Here is a 23,003-nt window from a genome sequence, read left to right on the forward strand (position 1 = left end):
TTTTCCTCCTTCTATCAGTCAGCTTCCAAAAATTTACAATAATTGCCCAATGGGGGAAAACACGTATACCCTCTTTCTGATATTTCATATGCAAATGAGAAAAAATACATTTTTCTATAATAATTCATGAAATCATGTGAGTCTCAAATATCAATGAACTGTGAAGCCAAATGCCAAAACAAAGTCAAATCTTTTAAGTACAAAGAAGCCATTTACCCTTGCTCCTATTGACAGTACTTCCTTATAAATCCAGCACCACACCAAGTTCCTTAGAGGGGCTTTAACTTGCCAAATAACCTATCTCTTGCATTGTAATTTCCTGTACTATCTTACAATCTGGTAATGTCAAGCAACACCACCCTTCCGTTCACCAAACAAGTTAAGCTCTTTCTGTTTTATATCTTTGCATTTGCTTCTCTCTCTGGAACACTCTCATGTCCATCTTCACATGAATGGCTGCCTCTTATCCCCACTGAGGACAAACCTACAATTAGCCCAGTTTACTAAAAGCCTCATACTCCACAAGGGAAACAACTGGGGGACCGCAAATGCTGGCCACATGAATCTGGATGGTGATTACATGTGTTTGCACACATGTACAATTCACCCAGCTATGTATCTATTTATAATTAATGAACCTTACCTACTTTAATAAATATCTAAATAAAAAAAATTCAGGAGCCCAGCCACCTGTTTTTATCTGTTTTAAGATATCATTTTAATATCCTTCATGATCATTATCATAATCTAGAACTTGCCTTTATAATTGTTTTAAGTCTCCTACTAAAGTAATTAAGTTCTGTAAAATCAAAGACAACCCCAAAGATGTGTAGTAGATGAAAAAAAAAAAGTCCTCTAGATTCTTTTCATTTACACTTAAATAAGCCTGGAAAAATCAAGACAAAATGTACCGACTGCCTTATTCTGGCCCTTTGACAAATGCCCCAGGTTGTCCACCAATAATAAATGCATAAGAATTAGCACTTGTGAAAAAAAGTTTCATTAATTACTGTAGACATGTTGCTGACTATATTGCTCACTAAGCCCTACTGTCTTTGTCAGGATCCAGGAAAGAAATACAGTGATATGTACATACCTTTGTATCTACAAAGGTAGATACAATCTACCTTTTTGCCTAATAGATATGTACTCTAGATACTGAGATTTGTAACTGATGTGTTTTCTGTTTGAGAAAACTAATCAAATTTACAATTGCCCTTTAAGAAACTCTAGGTTTCTTATTCATTTAGTCATTATCAAGGAAATCTCATTCTCATATTAATTAAATTAATAGACAAGATTAAAAAACTAGTTTAGTAACTATTAGAAAGGTATAAATAGTTACTAATAGTGTATGCTGGTATGTGTTTAACAATTCATTCTACAAGAAGAGAAAAAGCACTGGGCGCTGATGGTTCATGCCTGTATTCCTAACTACTCAGGAGGCTGAGATCTGAAATCACAGTTTGAAGCCAGCCTGGGCAGGAAAGTCTGTGAAAGAGCCTTATCTTCAATTAGCCACCAAAACACCAGAAGTACCACAAAGTACCACAAAGTGGTAGAGCACTAGCAAAAAAGCTCAGGGACAGAGCCCAGGCCCTGAGTTCAAACTCCAACTCAGACTGAAAAAAAAAAGAAAAAAGAAAACTAATCAATTCCTTGGTTTACAGCATTTATACAGAAACAACAATAACAACTATCAAAATGGATTTAAAAACTCTAATTTGAAATGATTTTTAAAATTTAATCTAGACAGGCACCTATAATCCTAGCTACTCAGGAGCTGAGATCTGAGGATTGCAGTTCAAAAACAGCCTGGACAAGAAAGTCTATGAGACTCTTATCTCCAATTAACCACCAGAAATCCAGAAGTAGTGATGTGGCTCAAGGTGGTAGAGCAGTGTCTTGAGTGAAAAAGCTCGACAGTGCCCAGGCCCTGAGTTCAAGCCCCAAGTAATCTAAAATCTTAATTTTATTTATTTTAAATTGTGATTTTGAAAGCAATAAATACAAATACCTTTCAAGAATTCATCATCAAAATGCTGCGCTGATACTTTTTGTGGATACTTGATTCCAGCGCCCCAAGTGACTAAAGGAGTTAAAGTCTCTGAAGGATGACCAGCTCCATGGGATCCTATAAATAAGATGCCAAGAGTAATCACACAAGAGATAATAACTAATTTAGGGATGTAGCTCAGTGGTAGAGCATTTGCCTATCATACACAAGACCCTGGGTTCAATCCTCGGCACCCAAAAAGTTAAATAACATATAGCTAAAGATTTGATTCATACATAGCTAGGTCTAGTAAACAAATCCCAAATACAGCTTTTTAAAGTAATGTTTGAAAAATTATCCCATTAAACAAATTCAAAGCATCAATAATAGACAAAGGAAGGAAGGGAAGGTGGGTAAGAAGGAAGGATCGATCTAGAATGTCTTCCTAGTGACTCTAGGTAAAAGTAGAAAAATAAAAATAACAAATGATAAAGGAGACAACCAGCAGGGTAGCACTAAAGATAGAACAGGAAGAATTCTTTTTGGAACAATAACCTTTCCTCAGTTTAGAGCAAGTAGCCTCTGGAGAGAAGGGCAAGGTATACTCTACTAAATGTGGCTAAAGAAGCCCTTTTTACAAAATGCAACTCAGCCCACTAGAATTCTATCTTATAATTTGGGGTCCTAAACCTCATCTCTACATTAAATTGTTTTCTGAGTACTAACTGTATTTGCATTGGGAAGCTCATAGGAGGCACAGATTTATTCACAATAAATTTCAGCTGTCCTAAGTCTCAGTAATACTGTCTCAATCTCACCTCCCTTTGCCATCATATAACAGTGAGTACTGGGTAGATAAATAACAGGTATTTTACATTTTCTTCTTCTTTTTCATATGTTAATAACATATTTTGGTATAATTGTAAGAAAGAGGGTTTTTTTAACATAAAATCAAAGTTTTGTTTGTTTTGTCAGTGTGGGGCTTGAACTTATTAGGGCCTGGGAGCTGTCCCTGAGCTCTTTTTGCTCAAGGCTAGTGCGCTACAACTTTGAGCCACAGCACCATTTCTGGTTTTTGAGTAGTTAATTGGAGATAAGATTCTCCCAAAGACTTTTCTGTCCAGGGTGGCTTTGAACCTCCATCCTCAGATCTCAGAATCTTGAGTAGCTAGGATTACAGGCATGAGCCACTGGCACTGAGCAAAATCAGTTTACTTTAACACCAACATTTTAAGCTTGCAAATATTACTTGCTAAAAGACACTGCACACAATAAGATGGCTCATCATCTCTCAAGTTTCATTTCTCAATACTTCATTGTAAAGCAGATTATCACTTAAAGGCAGACTAACCCCAGTCTGTCATCCCATGGTCAGAGGTAAAGATATATGCTGTTTTTCCATCATTTCCATAAAAATGTTCAAACATAGACACGACTTCTTTCACTCCATCATCAACTTTTTTAATATTGTCCTTATATTCTCTGTTTATAAAGAAACAGAAGAGCAAATTGAATTAACTTAGAAAAATCAAATTTATTCAGTGTGGACTCATTAAATTCAAGTCAGGAACAAAGAAATGCCTTTAAATTTATTTTTTAATATTTTAAAAATCAGAGCTCTTTAGATTATTGAAAATATTTCTTCAATGACTCTAAGGAATCTGAAATAGATTTCAGAGATGGCTTCATAGGAGAGTATTGATTAGCAAATACACTTGAATTAACTCTTTTAAATCCTGAATGAGATTTTTAAAAAAGATTTTCAAGTTCATGTCTATCATAATAAAATACACTGGGTTTGATCACCTTAGCACAAGTATCATTATTTCAAGGATACTTCTTCATCCTATAAAATGCCTGTGATGTAAAATAATATATTTTGAACAAATTATACTTAAGCTTTTTCTATGTGGCTGAATAAACATGTGGCATGATATGAACATATTCTACCAGTTAAAACAGTTTAACATGTTAAACAAGAGGAATATGAAGCATTAATTACTAGCAGTTCATCAGCATATTTTATAGAAAACTAATATAAAACAAATTCCATATAAAAAAATAAAAGCATGATCTGGTTTCTTCTTTCTTATCATCTGAAAAGTGAGAATATTATTTGCTCTTCACATTTAATGATTGTTTGGGAATGTAGATTATAAAAACTTCATATATCATATTTGTTTTACATAATACTAACGAATGGAACATACAGGGAATTGTGTATCTTTTTAGAGATGCAAAAATTAATAGCATAGCCAGACACCAATGACTCACACTTTAATTACTCAGGAGTCTGAGACTGAGAATCTCAGTTCAAAGCCAGCCTAGACAGAAAAGGCCAAAAAACTCTATCTCCAATTAACCAGCAAAATGCCACACTGGATGAACAGCTCAAATGGCAGAGCACTATCCTGAAAAAGACAGCTGAGAGAAAACCCAAGGTCCTGAGTTCAAACTCCAGTACTGTCACAAACAGAAAAATTAATAGCATAAAATAACTTGCTTCAGACCCAGGACAAGCCCATTAGGGCCCAGTAGGTCTAGAACTCTAACCGCTGGGAATGCTTAACTCTGACCACCCCTAGAATGCCTCAAACCCTGAGCCAATCAGATTTGTACCTGTGTCCTAATCTTGCTTGTTTGAACACCTTATTGTTGTAACTTTGTTCTTTGCCTTTATAAGCCCTGTGTAATCGTAGCTCGGGGCTCCTTCCTAACCTCCGCTGTGTAAGGGGGTAGGACGAGGCCCAAGTTGTAGCTCGCTTAAATAAAGCCTTGCCTTGCTTTTGCAAAAAAAAATAAATAAATAAAAACTTGCTTCAAATTTTACTAAAAAGTTATTTCTAATGCATATAATTAGATAAAACTTTTATCTAAATTAAGAACACAGAGTAAGAGTTTAACTTATTTTAATGTTCAGTGTGGCTTCAGTACATGTAATTTTAACCATTCTATGTTACTCTATTGTATACAACTGACAATTTATTGTACATTACAGCAGTTACTTAAAGTATAAGTTCTGTTGTCCTAATTGCAAAAAAATATACAGTATGTTAAGAGTTAAAACAGAAAAGCTACATCCCTTAAAAAAAATTAAATTTGAACACAGAATTACAATTACCTTGATGATGGTCGGTGAGCATGTCCATTTGTATCTATTCCTAATAAGTGTAAGAAAAAAACTATTTTTTCTTCATTTACTTTAGAAAATAAAGTCTGGTTCTTTCTGGCAGCATGAAAGAAGTCCTATATGTAACAAATCAGTTAAACTTAATTAAATGTATGCATTACTCGAAAATAAAATTATTTGTCCCCAATATCTACTAACATAAGGTCTATTGTAAGGCTTGTTTTCTTTTTTTTTTTTGGCCAGTCCTGGGCCTGAGCACTGTCCCTGGCTTCTTCCCGCTCAAGGCTAGCACTCTGCCACTTGAGCCACAGCGCCGCTTCTGGCCGTTTTCTGTATATGTGGTGCTGGGGAATCGAACCTAGGGCCTCGTGTATCCGAGGCAGGCACTCTTGCCACTAGGCTATATCCCCAGCCCCGTAAGGCTTGTTTTCTTTACCCACAGTTGGTGCTCTACCACTTGAGCCACATCTCCAGTTCCTTCCCATCTTTTCTTCCAGCTAGATATGTCTTTGGTGGATGTGGCCAATGAGATTCAAGCATTCCAATCAAAGCTATGTGAATGCCTATCATCACAGCTACTCAAGAGCAGGAGAAAATTGGGAGTAGGGAATTTCAAGACCAATCCAGGCAAAAAGTCAGTGAGACCTCATCATAACAAATAGCTGGGTTGTATGTAGTAGTGCCAGCCTGTCAGGACATAAATAGGAGGATGAGGACAGCCTAGATATAAACATAGACCATATTACAAAAATAACTGAAGCAAAAAAGGACTGGGGTATGGCTCAAATGGTAGAGTACGAGGTCCTAAATTCAATCTCCAATAAAAACAAACAAACAACAAAAATCTATGTGAACCATAGGAACAATTGGGTATTTGACAGAAGGTCCTTTGGATTCATCCTATTGTTGCCCTAAACCACTGAAATGACTACAAATGGAGCACTATCTGAGATCCCAAGATGACCTCACAGAGAAAGGAAAAAGAACATGCACATATGGCCAGTTGCCTGTTCATTCATAAGGAATCAAAACCATGACTTTGGAGTATTTTAGTTACCACAGAAATTAAAAGCCTAAGGCTTCCAAACCATGTTAGTATAACTAAATTATATTAATAGGTGTTTAGCAAAATGATTTGCCAATTGTTTTCTTAAGGAAGTTTTATTTCATTTTAAAGTTTTCTCTATTGACAAAATTGTATGTCAGGGGGAGGGGAGGGAGAAGAAAGATAAGACCATTAAAGGAGAAATATCCTCAGACCTGCTGCATCGGTGACGATCGTGAGCTCAGGCTCGAGCTTGCAATAAAGACTCTCGTGTGATTAAAAAATAAAAATTAAAAAAAAAGGAGAAATATCCTTGACAAAATAAAGTTTAGCAAAAAATTTATTAAGTATTTAATTTCTACTGGGTAAATACAAAGAAAAAGAAAAATGCAGGTACATACTGAAGGGCATGTTTACAAGAAAACTAAAAAAGTAAAAATTTCTATTGAATAGAGAAAACACTACATATAGAAATATATGTAAATATAATATATCTAAGATATGTTTACTAACAAATCCATTGTCAGAACTTTACATAAATACATGTTTTGGAGATTACCACTAACCTTAACATTGTCAAAAACCCAGGAATCCAGTTTTGTTGCATCCTGGGAACCAAAATCTTCTCTTTCAGCATCATAACTATATGTATAAACATGGTCTCCACTAGCACCTGCAAGGGAAATTTGGGAAGCATACATTTTAAAAGAATTTTTTAACTTATCTAAAATATGAACTAGTCATGGAAATGTTTATTGAGACCCTCTTGCTGTTTTCCAGACTAGTCCTGAACTTTGGAGTTCAATCAAGCCTCCTGCCTCAGCTTCCAGAGTACTAGGATTACAAGTATACATTGCCACACTTGACATTTTTAAAAATCTTTCTAAAAGTAACCGGAACTTTTTACAAAGCACTTTATTTTTGATAGTGAAAGAAAGGTTGAGAAATAATTAGCCTTTAGGTTTCATGAAATAGTGCTGTGTGCCTTATTATTTTTGCCCTCACAATAGCTTATTCTCATTTCATAGATATGTCACATGTAAGTTAACTAACTTGCCAAAGTAAACATTATATGTAATTAAACAAAATAAGCACCAAAGTTTATCTCCTTTAATGACTGAACTATTAAAAAATCTGTGTCACTTAAGGTGCTATAATATAAACTAGATGAAGATATCAGACTTTCTTTTTTGTGGGTTGTGGGGCTTGAGCTCTGGACCTGGGCACTGTCCCTGAGCTCTTCAGCTCAAAGATCTACCACTTGAGCCACAGCACTTCTTCCAGTTTTCTGGTGGTGAATTAGAGATAAGAGTATCACAGACTTTCCTGCTTGGAGTTGGCTTTGAACTGCTCCTCAAATCTCAGCAGTAGCTAGGATTACAGGCGTGAGTCACCAGTGCCGGCAACATAAACTTTCTTAAGACAAGAAGAAAATTCAAGTATTTCATCTGTCATACAGACCATATATTTTTCTAAATGATAGGCAAAAAAACCTATCACCAAACAGCTTAAAGAGTTCAATTATATATTAATCTTAGGATTTGTAAAGCTCTGTTAACAACCCGATCAGTAAGCTTCTGGGGTAGACAAATTTTTGTAGATCCCATAGAGAGATATAATGAAGTAATATGATCTCTGTAATGTAAGTTCAAGTCTAATGATCCTATTTCTCTGCTCAGCCATTCTTTTTTTTTTTTTTTTTTTAATTTTTCCAGAGCTGAGGACCGAACTCAGGGCCTTGCGCTCGCCAGGCAGGCGCTCTTTCGCTGAGCCAGATCCCCAGCCCCCGCTGCTCAGCCATTCTATTTCCCACATCCAAAATGAAGTAATATGGGGCTGGGATATGGCCTAGTGGCAAGACTGCTTGCCTCGTATACATGAAGCCCTGGGTTCAATTCCCTAGCACCACATATATAGAAAACAGCCAGAAGTGGCACTGTGGCTCAAGTGGCAGAGTGCTAGCCTTGAGCAAAAAGAAGCCAGGGACAGTGCTCAGGCTCTGAGTTCAAGGCCCAGGACTGGCAAAAACAAAATGAAGTAATATGAGTGGGTTATATCATTATCATATAAACTAGAACATTCCTATTGGATTATGTGGGATTCAGGCATTGATCCTGTTCTATCAGTTATAGGTGGAAGTAGGAAGCTGAAGTTGGTGAAATATAGCAACTTAATCAGTCCTTACCACCAACTGGCACATAGAGATTTTTTTTTTTGTTCTACTGAGTATAATAATGTTCTATGAATAATAGATGAAAATATTAAATATAGACATGCAATGATCTTCAATAGTTCTAATGATTCAAATTAAAGCCATGGTTAAGTATAATGTTACAAAATTTTTCATTTAGTGAAATGATCAGTCACTTTGACCCAGTAAAAAACATTTAGTGACGGGGCATATACATATATATATATATATATATAAAACATATATATTTTTATTATATGTGCGTTTCACTGACAGAAGATCTAATACACACAGGTCTGTGAACATGAACAAATTCAACATATCCAAGTGTCACATTCAATATAGCAAATAACTGAACATAATGGCATTTCAATATATTAAATTCCATTAATGCCATAGATATCTAATGCAAAATAATATGGCATCGTAAACTACATTCAAATAGGAATTGCAAGTTTTAATATTTAATTTTTGTTAAGCATCTACAAGTCCTTGATTGTGAAGCATAATGAATCACACATCAACATAAATACCATAATGAAATTAGGTGATAAAAACTTTTTGATAAATGTTTCACAGGAACTCCCTAATTTAACTCCAAAATAATTACTATTATTACACTTTTCAAAAAAGAAAACTGATACTTCATAAAACCTAGCTATCAAGTTTGTAAAGTTATTAAGTAAGCCACATACAATTTTACTAAGTACACAATACTAAGAGTGTGATGCGTCAATATTTTAAGTACCATGAAGAATGAAAAAATGCTTCCAGTTAAACTGGCATGTCTATCCACTGTAACACACATCCTCAAAGATGTGTGATGGAAACATGTGTCTCAAAAACAATAAGTATAGCAACAGATAAAAAGCTAGAAGACTGGCTGGGAATATGGCCTAGTGGCAAGAGAGCTTGCCTCGTATACATGAAGCCCTGGGTTCGATTCCTTAGCACCACATATATAGAAAAGGTTTCTGGCGCTGTGGCTCAAGTGGCAGAGTGCTAGTCTTGATCAAAAGGAAGCCAGGGACAGTGCTCAGGCCGAGTTCAAGCCCCAGGACTGACAAAAATAAAAAATAAAAAAAGGCTAGAAGACTGATTTCTTATGACTTACTACCTGAGTAATATAATCAATGACTCTTACCTTTGGCAAACATTGGCAAGATATCTGGGCTTCCCCAGCTCCATGTGTATTTGCTCTCATTAAAAAGAGAATCAAATTCTACAGGATTTTCTTTCCATCCTTCAGATAATGGGAAAAACAAAAGCAGCAAGAATAATAAATAATACATGGCAAAACAACTCTAAATGATGTATTCTTCAAATAATAGTAGTTGGAGAAAAAATAAATACTAATGAATGTATTTATCGTGACCTTAGGAAAATTCTTAACTTTTTAAATTATAATAGATTTTCTTATACGTATTATATTATTATTTTTAAAAAATAATACATGGTCTCCCTTATTGGGAATAATTAGCACAGGTTTAGGCAAGTCACAGCAGAGGATCACAAGAGCCCAATAGCTATACCCTTATGATCACATAAGATGATGCTAAGTGAAATGAACTCCATTTTATGGAAATGATTGTTATATCACAGTTTTAACTACTTTCAACATCCCATGTGTATCAGTAGTTTCTACTATTGATGATGTTCGTGTATCACCTTCTTGTGATTGTATCTACACTATCTCTGTAATCTTATCTGAGTGTATGGGAAACAGTGTGTACTGATATTAGAATTAGGAAATTCAAAGGGAATACCAAAATTGAGAGACAAAGGGTAAAATAAGAGAAACAACAACAAAAGCAATACTTGCAAAACTGTTTGGTGTAAGTGAACTGAACACCACAGGGGGGGAATGGGGGAGGGGGGAGGGGGTATGAGGAACAAGGTAACAAACAGTACAAGAAATGTATCCAATGCCTAAAGTATGAAACTGTAACCTCTCTGTACATCAGTTTTATAATAAAAACTTAAAAAAATACATTATTTAATTCTTACTAAAATATAAAATCACTTTTTAATTTTTGAGTGTAGTGTCAAGGTAAATCAAACATCCATCCAATCACATTTTTTGAGTACCACAGTAGGGTAGAAAGAGTAAAGCTTAATTCCAGAATCAGTATCAGTTTGTACTCATGTGAACAGGCATTCTAAAACACTTTACAAAAGTATTTCAAGAGCTGGGAATGTGGCTTAGAAGTAGAGTGCTTGCTTAGCATGTATGAAGCTCTGGGTTTGATTCCTCAGCACTACATAAACAGAAAAGGCTGGAAGTGGCACTGTGGCTCAAGTGGTAGAGTGCCAGCCTTGAGCAAAAAGAAGCCAGGGACAGTGCTCACACCGAGTCCAAGCCCCTGGACTGGCAAAAAAAAAAAAAAAAAAAAAAAGTATTTCAAAACATGCTTTTCATCTTATAAATAATTCAGTAGTAAAGGAGTGGTAAACACATTTGTACTTACATTTATACATACATTGGCAAATACATCTATATGGTAAGTATTTCATTTAATAAAAAAAAAGCTTAAGCAGACAATACCTTTGGCAACTGCACTGACGTCTTCATAAAACCCAGCTATCAAGGCTACATGACCTGGCCGAGATTCTGTTGGCACCCGTGTATGAGATATCCCCCAGCTGCCTTCATACATTATGATGTTCCTAAATGATAACAAAGATGAACAGCAAGCACAGCCTCTGTTATCACAGTCTGTTCTTATCAGGTTTTAGAAAAGTATTACTACAGAAGGAATCAAGACCAAAAAGTTAAAGTTCAAGCTGGAAAGGAATATTTCCAACCCAAGTTGACTCCACTGTAGCCCGACCACAATTTCAATGCAGGAGCACAGTGAGACCAAATGACACAAAGAACTACTTAATCACTGCATAGAATCCCAAGACAAAACACACTATTAATGCTGTAAGTCACAAAGCACTAATGCATGTGTTACATAAATAGCTAATACATAAAATATCATTACATCAATGTGTTATGTTTTATTTGGTGGAACAATAGTATTCTGGTTATTTAAGAGAAAGTCTTTAAGAGATTTATGCTGAGGTGGTTGGGGTGAAATGTCACAATATCTTGCTTTCAAATAATCCAGGAATAAAACAATAAAAACCAAGCATATGCATATGCATATATATAGCCCCGTGTGTATACTTGTGTTGGGGGGAGGGGTTATGTATACATGTGTACGAGCTATGTATGTATATTGAGAGACTATTTTAAAAACTGAAAACTGTTCAAGTTATAGATATTCTTCATATAAAATCCTTTGTTGAAAATTTGCTTTTTAAAAACAATTAAAAAAAATTTTAACAGTACTGGTATTTAAACTCAAAAATTCGTACTTCCTTGGCAAGCACTCTCCTGCTTAAATCACAGTCTTTTTTTTCCTCTGGCTATTTCTGAGATACAATCGCCTCTTTTGCTAGGGCCAGGCTGGACCATTATCTTACTATTTACACTTTCCGTGTTACTGACAGATGTGCAACAAAACACTCAGTCTTTTCTACTTAGATAAAATCATGCCAACTTTTTTTGCTTTTGTTTTTGTTTCTCCCAAGCTGGCCTAGAAGTAAAATCCTCCTGATCTCAGCCTCTTACTTGGCTGGAATGATAGATGCACATCACTATACCTATTACTCAAGAAGAGATCTTGCAAACATTCTGCCTAGGGTGGCCTCAAATAATACCTGTGTCCCAAGTACGTAGCCAGGATTACAGTTATGAGTCCCCAAGTAGGTAAACAGCTTTGATTCCTAACTAAGATCCTCATCCAAAAAAAAAAATCCTTATCCATGTGAATTTGAATTTGGATTTTCTACATACTGATATATTCATATATATATATATATAATTTTCTTCCTACTAGAGGTATATATATAATATGTATATACATATCAAGAGAGATACATATATAGATATAATATAGATATGCATGTATACATATATGGGCTATCATATATGTGTGGTATTAAAAATATTAGAACTATTATCCCGGACACTTTAATTATATTCTTAAATTTGAGATTAAAACAGGAAAATGCTTATTTTGCTAAAAGTTATCAAGAGTAAGTTGTATCACAGTGAAGAGCAAAATGTAGGGAAGAAAGAAAAGTCACTAGTGATGCTGATATAGAAAAAGGGCCAGCAGAGCAAGAAGATACACGAGAGTGAAAGCATTAGTAGTATTGGAGATAAACACCTGACTTTCAGTATATTCTGAAGAAAGATGTTTATAATTACAGGTTTAGATTCCTTTACTATTAATTGACCTTATCAAACCAATTTGTGTAAAATACATAGATAATAAGCAAATAGAGAAAATATTAAGAAATATTCTTTAGTACCTTGAGTTATGTAATGAAAATCAGAATGAAAAAGGCAAAAGGGAGGTATAAAAATTTTGGATATTTCTATTTAACAACATTAATTTTTTTAAACCAAAACCTTTCAGACAGGTTTAGAAAAGACTATAATTATACATTTGCAACGGTTTACAACAAAGAACATATCAGCTATTTGAGCTCTCAGTCTACAGTGTTTCCATTGAAAAGAGACAGAGAATAGTGCTACAAGAAAAGCTTGCCTTTTTTTCCCCTCAGAAGCATATTTTTACTGTAAGCATTTTGAGAGCTATGGTATAGGTCAGTGGAAGAGTGGGTATTTAGTATGCATAAGGCCTGGGTTTCTATCTCCAGCACTACAAAACATTTCTAAATTTTTTCTACTCAGTGCATGTTAAACTATTGTATTTAATTAAGGGATAAATGCACTTAGTAGCACAAATGTTAACCATGGATGAAAAAAATGATCTTATTATTGCTAGGTAAACTAGCTATTTCAAAAAAAATTCCTTTTAAAATTCCTTTACCAAAAAAAATCCTTATCTATGTGAATTGAATTTGGCTTTTCTACATGCTGATATATTCATATATATAATTTTTCTTCCTACTACAGGCCTATATATATGTATATACATATCAAGAGAGATACATATATAGATACAATACAGATATACATGTATACATGTATGTGCTACTAATAGTGGTATTAAAGATATTAGAACTACTATCCAGACACCTCATCTTCTTTATATAACACATATTAATAATACAGATGCTACAGTTTTTGTCTTATATTAGATCGTAAGAAATGAATTTCTCTTTTTTCTGTGAAGAAATTCAACCAAATATATTACCAAATATTTCATCATTTGTAGGAATTAGTGTTAAACATCTTTGTGTACTGTATGTAACTCAAGTTTGATCTTATTTTCCTACTTACAGCTCCCTACTGACCTAAGTTGTTCATTCATTTATTATTTTTTATTGTACCAATCTTGGGGCTTGAATTTAGGGACTAGGCAATGTCCCTAAGCTTTGTGCTCAAGGCTAGGGCGCTACCACGTGAGCCATAGCTCCACTTTCAGCTTTTTTTTGTGGTTAACTGGAGAAAAGAGTGGCATAGACTTTCCTGCCTGGACTAGCTTCAAATCTCAATCCTCAAATCCTCCTGAATAGCTACAATTACAGGTGTAAGGCACTGGCACATTATGCATTTACTTGAGCCACCAAATTTTATTTTTTGTCAGTCCTGGGGCTTGGACTCAAGAGCCTGAGCACTGTCTCTGGCTTCTTTTTGCTCAAGGCTAGCACTCTGCCACTTGAGCCACAGCGCCACTTCTGGCCGTTTTCTATATATGTGGTGCTGGGGAATCGAACCCAGGGCTTCCTGAATCCGAGGCAAGCACTCTTGCCACTAGGCCATATTCCCAGCCCACCAATTTTTTTTTTTAAAGTTTAAAACTGCATTCAAGTTCATTCGCTCTTGTGATAGTCAATAAATACTTGTTAGCTGGCTGCTGTGTCCTAGTATAAAATTGTATGTATATCTCAGGGCAAATGGGACGTGCACAGTGATAAGTAATAGGAAACATTAAAAAAATATTAAAAATGGAAAGAGATGGAAAGTAATGCTGACAGTTGGGGACATATGAAGCAGATGAGTATTTAGTAAATCTCACTTGGAATATGATTTTAACCTCTCCATACAGCACTAGAAAGGGTTTTGGAGGGACTTGGTACCAATCAGAAAAAGATGTATTGTTTATAGTAACTTTGTAAGCCAAAATAATTAAACATCTCTTTCCAAAGCCAATTAGTAGAAGACAAAGCTACAGTGGTTACAAACTTTTTTTTTTTTTTGGGGGGGGGGGTTGGTCATGGGGCTTGAACTCTGGGCCTGGGCGCAGTCCCTGAGCTCTTCAGCCAAAGGTTAGAACTCTTCCACTTGAGCCACAGCATCACTTCTAGTTTTCTGGTGGTTAACTGGAGATAAGAGTCTCTCAGACATTCCCGCCTGGGCTGGCTTTGAACTTCGATACTCACATCTCAGGCCCCTGAGTAGCTAGGATTAAGGCATGAGCCACCAGCACTCAGTTAAACTTTTTTCATATAGCAAGTTGTATTTTGATTTAAACTCTGTATTTTCTACTTAAGCTTCAATGCATTTAGTACATAATGTTTGTTCTTATCATCACATGAAAAAATAGCAGAATTATTTTAAAGAAAAAGGTTACATAATAAGTTGTTAGCTAGGTTTGAGAAACTACAATGAGTAGGCCAAATCAGATAGGGCTATGTGTTTTGATTCACCTGGTATCAGCTACTACCATAATAGAAATAACATCTAGGAAGAAACAAACTAGCAATCTAGGGCTAAGACAAATGCAAATGTGGAAGGGTCTCTTCTCTTTCTCATCACCTCTGTGTCCCTGTGAGACAAACAGTAAGATACTTCCCTGTTTATCTGACCTTAGAATAACATTTCTAAGAGACACTCTGTACCAGCTGACATACTCACCTAATAAATGGTGCTCGAGTGTTCCCATTTTCATCTAGTTCATAAAGTGTGTCTGCTCGAAGGCCATCGGCAACAATCAGTACTAATCTTTTTGCTGGAGGAGGCAATGGAGTAATCTGTGGAGTCATTCCATGAACCAAAGGAGACGTAAAATAAATGTCAAAGATGGAGGCAAAGAACACAAAATGTATGAGCAATCCCAAAGTAAAGAACAGCAGCATATCCAATAACTAATTGATCTTCAAGAAAAACCTGAAACAGGAAACAAAGTTAAACTGAAGTAAATCATAATACAATCATATATTTTCACATATTTTCATGAGTACAGATACAGTGAATAAGTATTTTATTTTATTTATTATCTTTGAGTGGTTGTACAAAGGGGTTTCAATTGAACAAATCAGTTTAGAATTCATCTTAATCAATGACACCCCTTCCATAGGACATGTATTACAGAATATTAGATAGCTCACACCTTTCTTTACACTTACAATAACAATAAACATGATTTAACAATGAGATACTACTGTTAAAAATGTAGCAAACTATACCAAAGAGGAAGAAAAATTTCAAAAATAAGTTAATTAGGACTAATAACCTATAGTAATCTTAAGTCCATACTAAGCACATATAAATTTTTAAGGAAACAAAGAAATAAACCACCTCTAACATGAATTAAGGTTCAGTCAAATATCTATTTATCTACATATATAATGCTACTCTTGATTGCACATATGACAACTATTATTTATAATTAAATATTTATATCTTGAATTTTTTTAGTTTTTATCTTTTATGATAGTGATTAGCTTAAAGAACCAAGGAGCTCTCTTGAATATTACAAAATTGAAAGGAACCAACCAACTTCCTACGTATATGTAGGAAGTTAAATTTCATCTGTGCTTCAGAAATTCCACACTCTATTTTTGCACTTTATTTTAGTTCCCTGAATCAATATGAAAAAGGTTACATTTATTCATTCAATAAAAATGTTCTGTGCACATAATGTCTGCATAATTATGAGTGTGTGGCACAAAGTACCAAGGAGATAGTCACAGATTCAATAAGCTTACAAATACTAAAGAAAGACAACTCAGAAAAGTGAAATATTTCAGTAACATTATAAGACAGTATGCCATTAAACTGCCAACATCGAACTTTCTGTAGGAGGATTTCTCAAATCAGTCTACTAATTTGCTTTTGTTAGCAGATCTCTCTGAAGAATAAGAAAAAAAGATAACTTGAACTTGGTCTTACTTGCATGAGTATTGGCTACATATAATGGCGCAGGGTTAAAATATTCTGAAGATGGAGTCATTCAAATTATAGACACATCTTTTTCTGGGACTGAAGAATCATCATACCATGGAATAAAATGATGGAAAAATATGCTGTAAAATGAAAGAAATATTAGAAAAATACTTACCAAAGGTAAAACAAAAAAAGACCCATCCAACAAAGAAAATATGACAAAGCAAGAAGGTCAAATCATATGTTAATTTTTTAATGAGAAAACTGAATATCAAAGATAGTCCAAAAAACATAAAAATTCCTCAGTGAACAGCTGATATCAAAAGCAATGGTCTCAGTGTAAATGTTTGCTTCTTTTTTAATCTACATGAGTTTCAATTACCCAGTAAGTAGCAACTTAATAACAGCAGTCTAAGTAAGCATTAATAAAAAAATCATTACTAAATAAAATAGAAAAATCACTTATGATTCTACCACCTAGAATAAAGCCTTTTTTAATAGTTTCTTACAATTTTCATCCTATCTACATTTTTATAAGGTATATACAATTTTGCTTATTTTTCCTCTTAAATACACTAACATTTCCTTTCAAGAATTAGAGAATTTTTTCCCACATATCATTTACCACACTATATTCCACTCTACAGAGGCTTATTTTCCTGAAAAATCTAAGATCAGAATGCAATAGATTTTTTTTCTAATTTTTCACTAGTAAAAGTATCAACGTGGCTGGGTGCTGGTGGCCTGAGGATGTTTGTTTGAAGCCATGGGGGGTGTGTGTGGGGGAGGCAGGAAGCAAAGTATGTGAGATTCTGATCTCCAATTAGTCAGCAAAAAGCTTGTGGTAGAGGTTTGGCAAAAGTGGCGTGGCAAAGTGCCAGCCTTGAGCAAAAAGGCCAAGCAAGCTGGTTGCTGGTGGCTCAGCTAGCTACTCAGAAGGCTGAGATTTGAGGATAGAGGTTCAATGCCAGCTCAGTCAGGAAAGTATAGGAGACTCTTATCCACAACTAACCACCAGAAAACCAGAAGTAGAGATGCTGAAAGTAGTAGAGCCCTAGCCTTGAGTAAAAAAAAAGCTCAGGGACAGCGCTCAAAGCTCTGAGTTCTACAAGCTGTCCCTCCCCCCCAAAAAAGGGGAGGGGGGCAAACAAGAACATAAGGCCCTAAGTTCAAGTCTTAGTATTGGCACACATACAAAAATCAATATGATCAATTAAAATGTATATGTAATTGTCTGTTAATGTTTTAAACATATCATAAGTACAATCATTGATTCAAAAGCTGTAGGCATCTTTACTGCTTTTGATATCTGCATATAGAAATAATTTTTTCAGTTGAACATCCATTCTCCTAACAATAAATTCAGTAACTCAGCAATAAGTATCTCTCCTTTGCTTATTTCATAAGACCTCATAAGAAAAAAGCTGTCACTTCCAATAGATACAATGTAACTAAGTAAAGTAGATCAATAAAAATGAGGTTTTGCATATAGTATTCAGATAATATTTAAAACAGATCTTTTAATATCTTTGTTACTCAATTTCATTAAAAATTTCAAATATTCTCATAACCCTTACTAAATATATACATATATATACCAAATTTAGATCCTGCTTTAAAATATTTTAAGATATATTGAAATTCTACTCCTTGACTATTCCTTAGGAATAATTCAAGAACGTCCCAAGATCCATTCTAGGATATTTACTTCGCTGACACAGGAGCCGAAAATGTTCAACACCAGGATAGTCTAAGACTCCTTTGGTCAACATTAGAGAAAACCTTCCAGTGTAAGCACAAAAACTTATAAAGCAAAAGAACTACCAGGTGAAATTATTTTAAATCAAGAAAAAAGCTTTCCTAGACCTAAAAAAAGAACTAAATTTTTCTGTTAAGTATATCTCCTGAAAATATATATATATATATATATTCATCTGTGTGAAATTTAAGCTGTTAGAATAAAGGTGTGTTTGAAAAATCATGTCTTTAAATGAACCAATATCTTTTTTAGAAATATTAAAACTGGCTTGTTATATTCAGTGAAACAGATGTGAAAAGGCCTCCAAGGATACTTCTTATGAGCTCTAATCCTTTTGATAGGAATTTTTTAGGAAATTTTTTTTCAATAGGCTATTTAGGTATACCACTAAATGTAAGTTCTTTCTATTAGTAACAATGAGCTACACATTATATTTCATTAGGTTTCTAAGAGCATTGTTTAAGGAAAATGATAGTTTTTGGCTTAACAGCAAGGAAAAATAAAATCTTGTTCATAGTTAACTGACAAAAACACAAGAATTTGTTTGTGTTACTAAAGATATCCTTCCCTTTGTGCTTGAGAGAGAGTACACTTGCACTGATCACTGAACTCAAAGCTAAGCACATGCTCTACCACTGAGTTATACTCTCAGGAACCAACCTTCCCTTTTGATGTACGTAGTTTAGAATCATGATTGCTGTTTTAGGTTTTATTGTTCTTTTTTTTTTCTCAAATTTTTATTATCAAACTGATGTACAGAGAGGTTACAGTATCATACGTTGGGCATTGGATACATTTCTTGTACTGTTTGTTGCCTTGTCCCTCATGCCCCCCTCCCTCCCCCCTTTCCCTCCCCCCCAGGTGTTCAGTTCACTTACACCTAACAGTTTTGTAAGTATTGCTTTTGTAGTTATTTCTCTTTTTTTACCCTGTGTCTCTCAAATTTGGTATTCCCTTTGAATTTCCTACTTCCAATACCAGTAAACACGGTTTCCAATATACTCAGATAAGATTACAGAGATAGTGTAGGTACAACCATAGGAAGGTGATACAAGAACATCATCAATAATAGAAATTACACATACACATAGGACGTTGAAAGTAGTTACAACTGTGATATATCAATTGTTTCCATAACATGGAGTTCATTTCACTTAGCATCATCTTATGTGTTCCTAAGGAGGTTTTATTGTTCTTAAAGTAGACTTCTTTTTACTAGAAAAATAATCTAGCAAACACTAAACATGAAATGATCCACATAAATATAAACTAAGCCTGAATATATTTCTTACTTCCTTAATTTGTTACTTTCTTATCTATGGTTCAAGAGCTCTCCCCAGACAGGCTGACTTACTTTTCTTGGCACATAGTCATAGTATTATTTTCATGTTTTTTTTTTTAAACAAAACGCAAATATATACATCTCAGACCCTGTATAAAACCCTGCCATACTGCTCTCCATCCTACGCATGACTAACAAGATCTTACACGGACTGGTCGCTGCCTCCTTTTCTAACCTCGTCCCATAGTACTAACCTTTACTGCAGTTTAGCTCACTTCACCGCTTTCCTTTATTTCCCTGAGCCTTTCATGCCCTCCATCACTTTATAATTTCCTCTCCATAGAATGTATTTCCAACCTTGCCTCCCTTTCCAATCTCATTTATCACACTGTCTCCTAATCACTACTTTCAACCTCACTTCCTCAGGGACTGGGCAGGCTAAATTAGAAACTATAAACTTTGGATTGTGAGTATATACCAATAACTATTTGGACTAATGTCTGCCTCTGCTATGCTACTGTACAAGGCAAGCACCCTTGCCACTAGGCCATATTCCCAGCCTGCCACTGTAATTCTAGGGAAGGAAGATAGGACATCAGTAGTGTCCATCACAGTCCTAAATGCACTTGTTAAGGACTGAGATTTTCTGAATTATTTAGGATTACCATCTCAAAGACAATATGCGCTGTGGACACTAGAGGTCACTGTAATCCCCCTTTTTGAGTCTCCTGGACAAGATCTGTAAAAACTGAACTACCTGTAAAAACAAACAAAACAGACTCACATTTAATATGTAAGTAATCTAAGATACATAAGATTTTGGTAAATTTAAAGTACTGATATTTACACATTACTTAGTATAGCCAAACACATGAATATTAAGCAAGACTATCACACAGTCTCTTTTAAAAAAATCACTTCTTATTCCCATTTATTGAAAACAAAACCCTTGCCACAGTTCAATTGTTTGGAAACCTTTAAAATAAATGAATAATTATTGAAAGTTTAAAGACATCTTCATATCTTCATGCATCAATAAAATTTATTTGGCTTATGTCTGTGGGATGTTTACCACACACTGAAAAGGAAAAAAAGATATTAGATATTACTAAAACTTTAGAATGTTACTTGAAGTTAGCCTCCCTAATATATTCCTTTTCTTCTTCTTTTTTATTTTTTTTGTCCACCATGGCGCTTGAATTAGGGGCCTGGTGCTGTCTCTGAGCTCTTTTGTCCAAAGCTAATGCTCTACCACTCTGAGCCACAGCTACATGTTCAGTTTCTGGTGGTTAATTGGAGATATAAGAGTCTCAGACTTTCTTGCTCAGGCTGGCTTTGAACCATGATCCTCAGATGTCAGTCTCCTGCATAGCTTGGATTACAGGCGTAAGCCACCTGTACCCCCCACAATAATCTTTAGCACTCAGATGATTAACGTGCTTGGAAAAGAGCTTTTACATTTTTATTTCTAAGATACGAATTTAAGTAGCTACTATTATGAAGATGAAACATTAGCTATAAAGGCTTAGAGTAATGTAAATCTTACATAGACAGGAAATTTCCCAATAGTATTAGCAATAAATTTTGATAGGTAGAGATCAGAAATTATTATATTATAGATTGTGCTACTTGCATATTTTTATTGATAAAAATGTATGTCTAGCAGGGGCTGGAGGCTTATGCCTGTAATCCTAGCTGCTCAAGAAGCTGGGATTGGAGCATCAAGATTTGCAGACAACACAGGCAGGAAAGTCTGTGAGACTCTTATCTACAATTAACCATCTCAAATCTAGAACTGGAGTTGTGCTTCAAGTGGCATAGCACCAATCTTTAGCAAAAAAGCTAAGGGTCAGACTTTGACCCTGAGTTCCTGTCCAAGTACTGGCACAACAAAACAAAAGTCTGCTCTGATGGGGTATATAGAGGTATCACTCTAGGCACTTCCAGTACCTACTGGGAAGACTGGCCAGTTGGTTTGTAAACAAGTCCACACTTACAGGATAGAAATTAGATGTAGTAAAAACAACAGATTTCTCTGTGTCCATAGAGAAGAACTTCTACATCCAACTTCTTACAATTCTCTGAGGAAATATTTTCAACCTGAGTTTTAGAACTTAGATCCTAAATTAGAGGTGTTCCCTTTTAGCCCTGCTGTCCTAATTACTTTTTCAGGATATGTCTGCTAAAACAGTAGCAATTTCATTTCTAAAAATGTCTTAGTAACTACTATTTCATTAGTTAATAACTGGCCATACTAAGATTTGTGGCTACTACTGTGACAAGAATATTTGCAATTCTATGCCTTTCATTATCCCCTTTGACAGATGAATGCCAGAGTTTGAGAGAATTTAGGCTTGAACTTTTTCAAGGTCTCATAATAAATAATGTATATGTATAATTGGAATGTTAGGCTTAGCCTTCTAAAATTTTCCATTACAGAGATGGACATATTGTACAAACAATCCATTTCTAACCATTTCTTTCCTGTGTCATTCACTAATCCTCATTTCAGAAGATAGTTTAACTTTTAATCTCTTTGGTAAATGCAAAGAGGGACTGGCAATCCCTTTTGATTACCAAAAAAATATGTAAAAGGATAGAGTATTGGCCATCTTCATTTCATTTATATAACTGGCATCACTATTCCCTAATGCTGGAATTTTTCATATTTTCTTCAATAAATGGCACTGAAAAATATTTAACATAAAATGTTGTGAGCTAGTCCTATAAAAATAGCTTCGTTTATATTCAAAGTACTATTTTCTAAAAAGGCTTTTAGCAAAACATAAGCAAGGGCAGTTGCCAGTGGCTCACTCCTGTCATCCTAGCTACTCAAAAGGCTAAGATCTGGAGGATGGCAGGTCAAGGCTGTTATGGGGTCCAGGGAAGGTACCCCAAGTGGGACTCAAACCCACCTCCCTCCAGATTCCACCACACAGAGACAACAGTCTCAAGCAAAGATGGATTTATTGGGAAAGTAAAATGTGAACTGACTGGCCAGGGACAGCACTGACTCAGGAGCTGAAATTGCAATCCCTAACAGTCCTTGAGCTGGGGTTTATAAAGGTAAAAGCATAGCACAGATGTAGGGGGCTGACACAGCCAGTAGAGCAAGCAACAAACGAGTTAAGCAAGCCATTTACTGAAGCAGAATTCTGAGGTCAGGTTGACCTAATATTTAACTTAATTAATTTAACAATTGCTACCATGTTTCCCTAATCAAGATGGAGTCAGCCCTACTCCTTACAACAAAGGCAAGCTTGGGCAGCAAAGTCTGTGATACCCTGTCTCCAAAATAACCAGCCAAAAGTTGGGCTGGAAGCTTACATAGCTCAAGTGGTAGAGTACCAGCTAAGCAAGCAAGCCCACTTTCATTCAAATGATCGTTTTAATTTGCTGAACCTGGTTAAACTGAAATTGAAGCCTACAACTGTTGGCATGTGTTACCGGTAAACCAATAACCTGACCT

The 23,003-nt window shown here is 35.1% G+C and overlaps 1 protein-coding gene across 2 annotated transcripts in view; it reads right to left on the reverse strand.

Moving 5' to 3' along the window:
• Pign (phosphatidylinositol glycan anchor biosynthesis class N) overlaps positions 1-23,003 on the reverse strand; it is an 81,639-nt gene that overhangs the window by 57,517 nt on the left and 1,119 nt on the right. The window contains exons 2-10 of one of the 2 annotated variants that reach the window (XM_048363352.1): positions 20,200-20,291; positions 16,498-16,633; positions 15,243-15,491; positions 10,908-11,029; positions 9,507-9,605; positions 6,738-6,844; positions 5,118-5,242; positions 3,348-3,478; positions 2,018-2,134 (exon numbers count right to left, since the gene is read on the reverse strand). In XM_048363352.1, the coding sequence (XP_048219309.1) occupies positions 2,018-2,134; positions 3,348-3,478; positions 5,118-5,242; positions 6,738-6,844; positions 9,507-9,605; positions 10,908-11,029; positions 15,243-15,463 (922 nt within the window). In that variant the 5' untranslated portion in view covers positions 15,464-15,491; positions 16,498-16,633; positions 20,200-20,291. Of the gene's footprint in view, positions 1-2,017; positions 2,135-3,347; positions 3,479-5,117; positions 5,243-6,737; positions 6,872-7,033; positions 7,367-9,506; positions 9,606-10,907; positions 11,030-15,242; positions 15,492-16,497; positions 16,634-20,199; positions 20,292-23,003 lie in introns of those variants that run through there. The other variant, XM_048363353.1, reaches the window with a different exon arrangement.

This window comes from Perognathus longimembris, chromosome 15 (assembly GCF_023159225.1).
Source record: "Perognathus longimembris pacificus isolate PPM17 chromosome 15, ASM2315922v1, whole genome shotgun sequence".
Taxonomy (NCBI): Eukaryota; Metazoa; Chordata; class Mammalia; order Rodentia; family Heteromyidae; genus Perognathus; species Perognathus longimembris.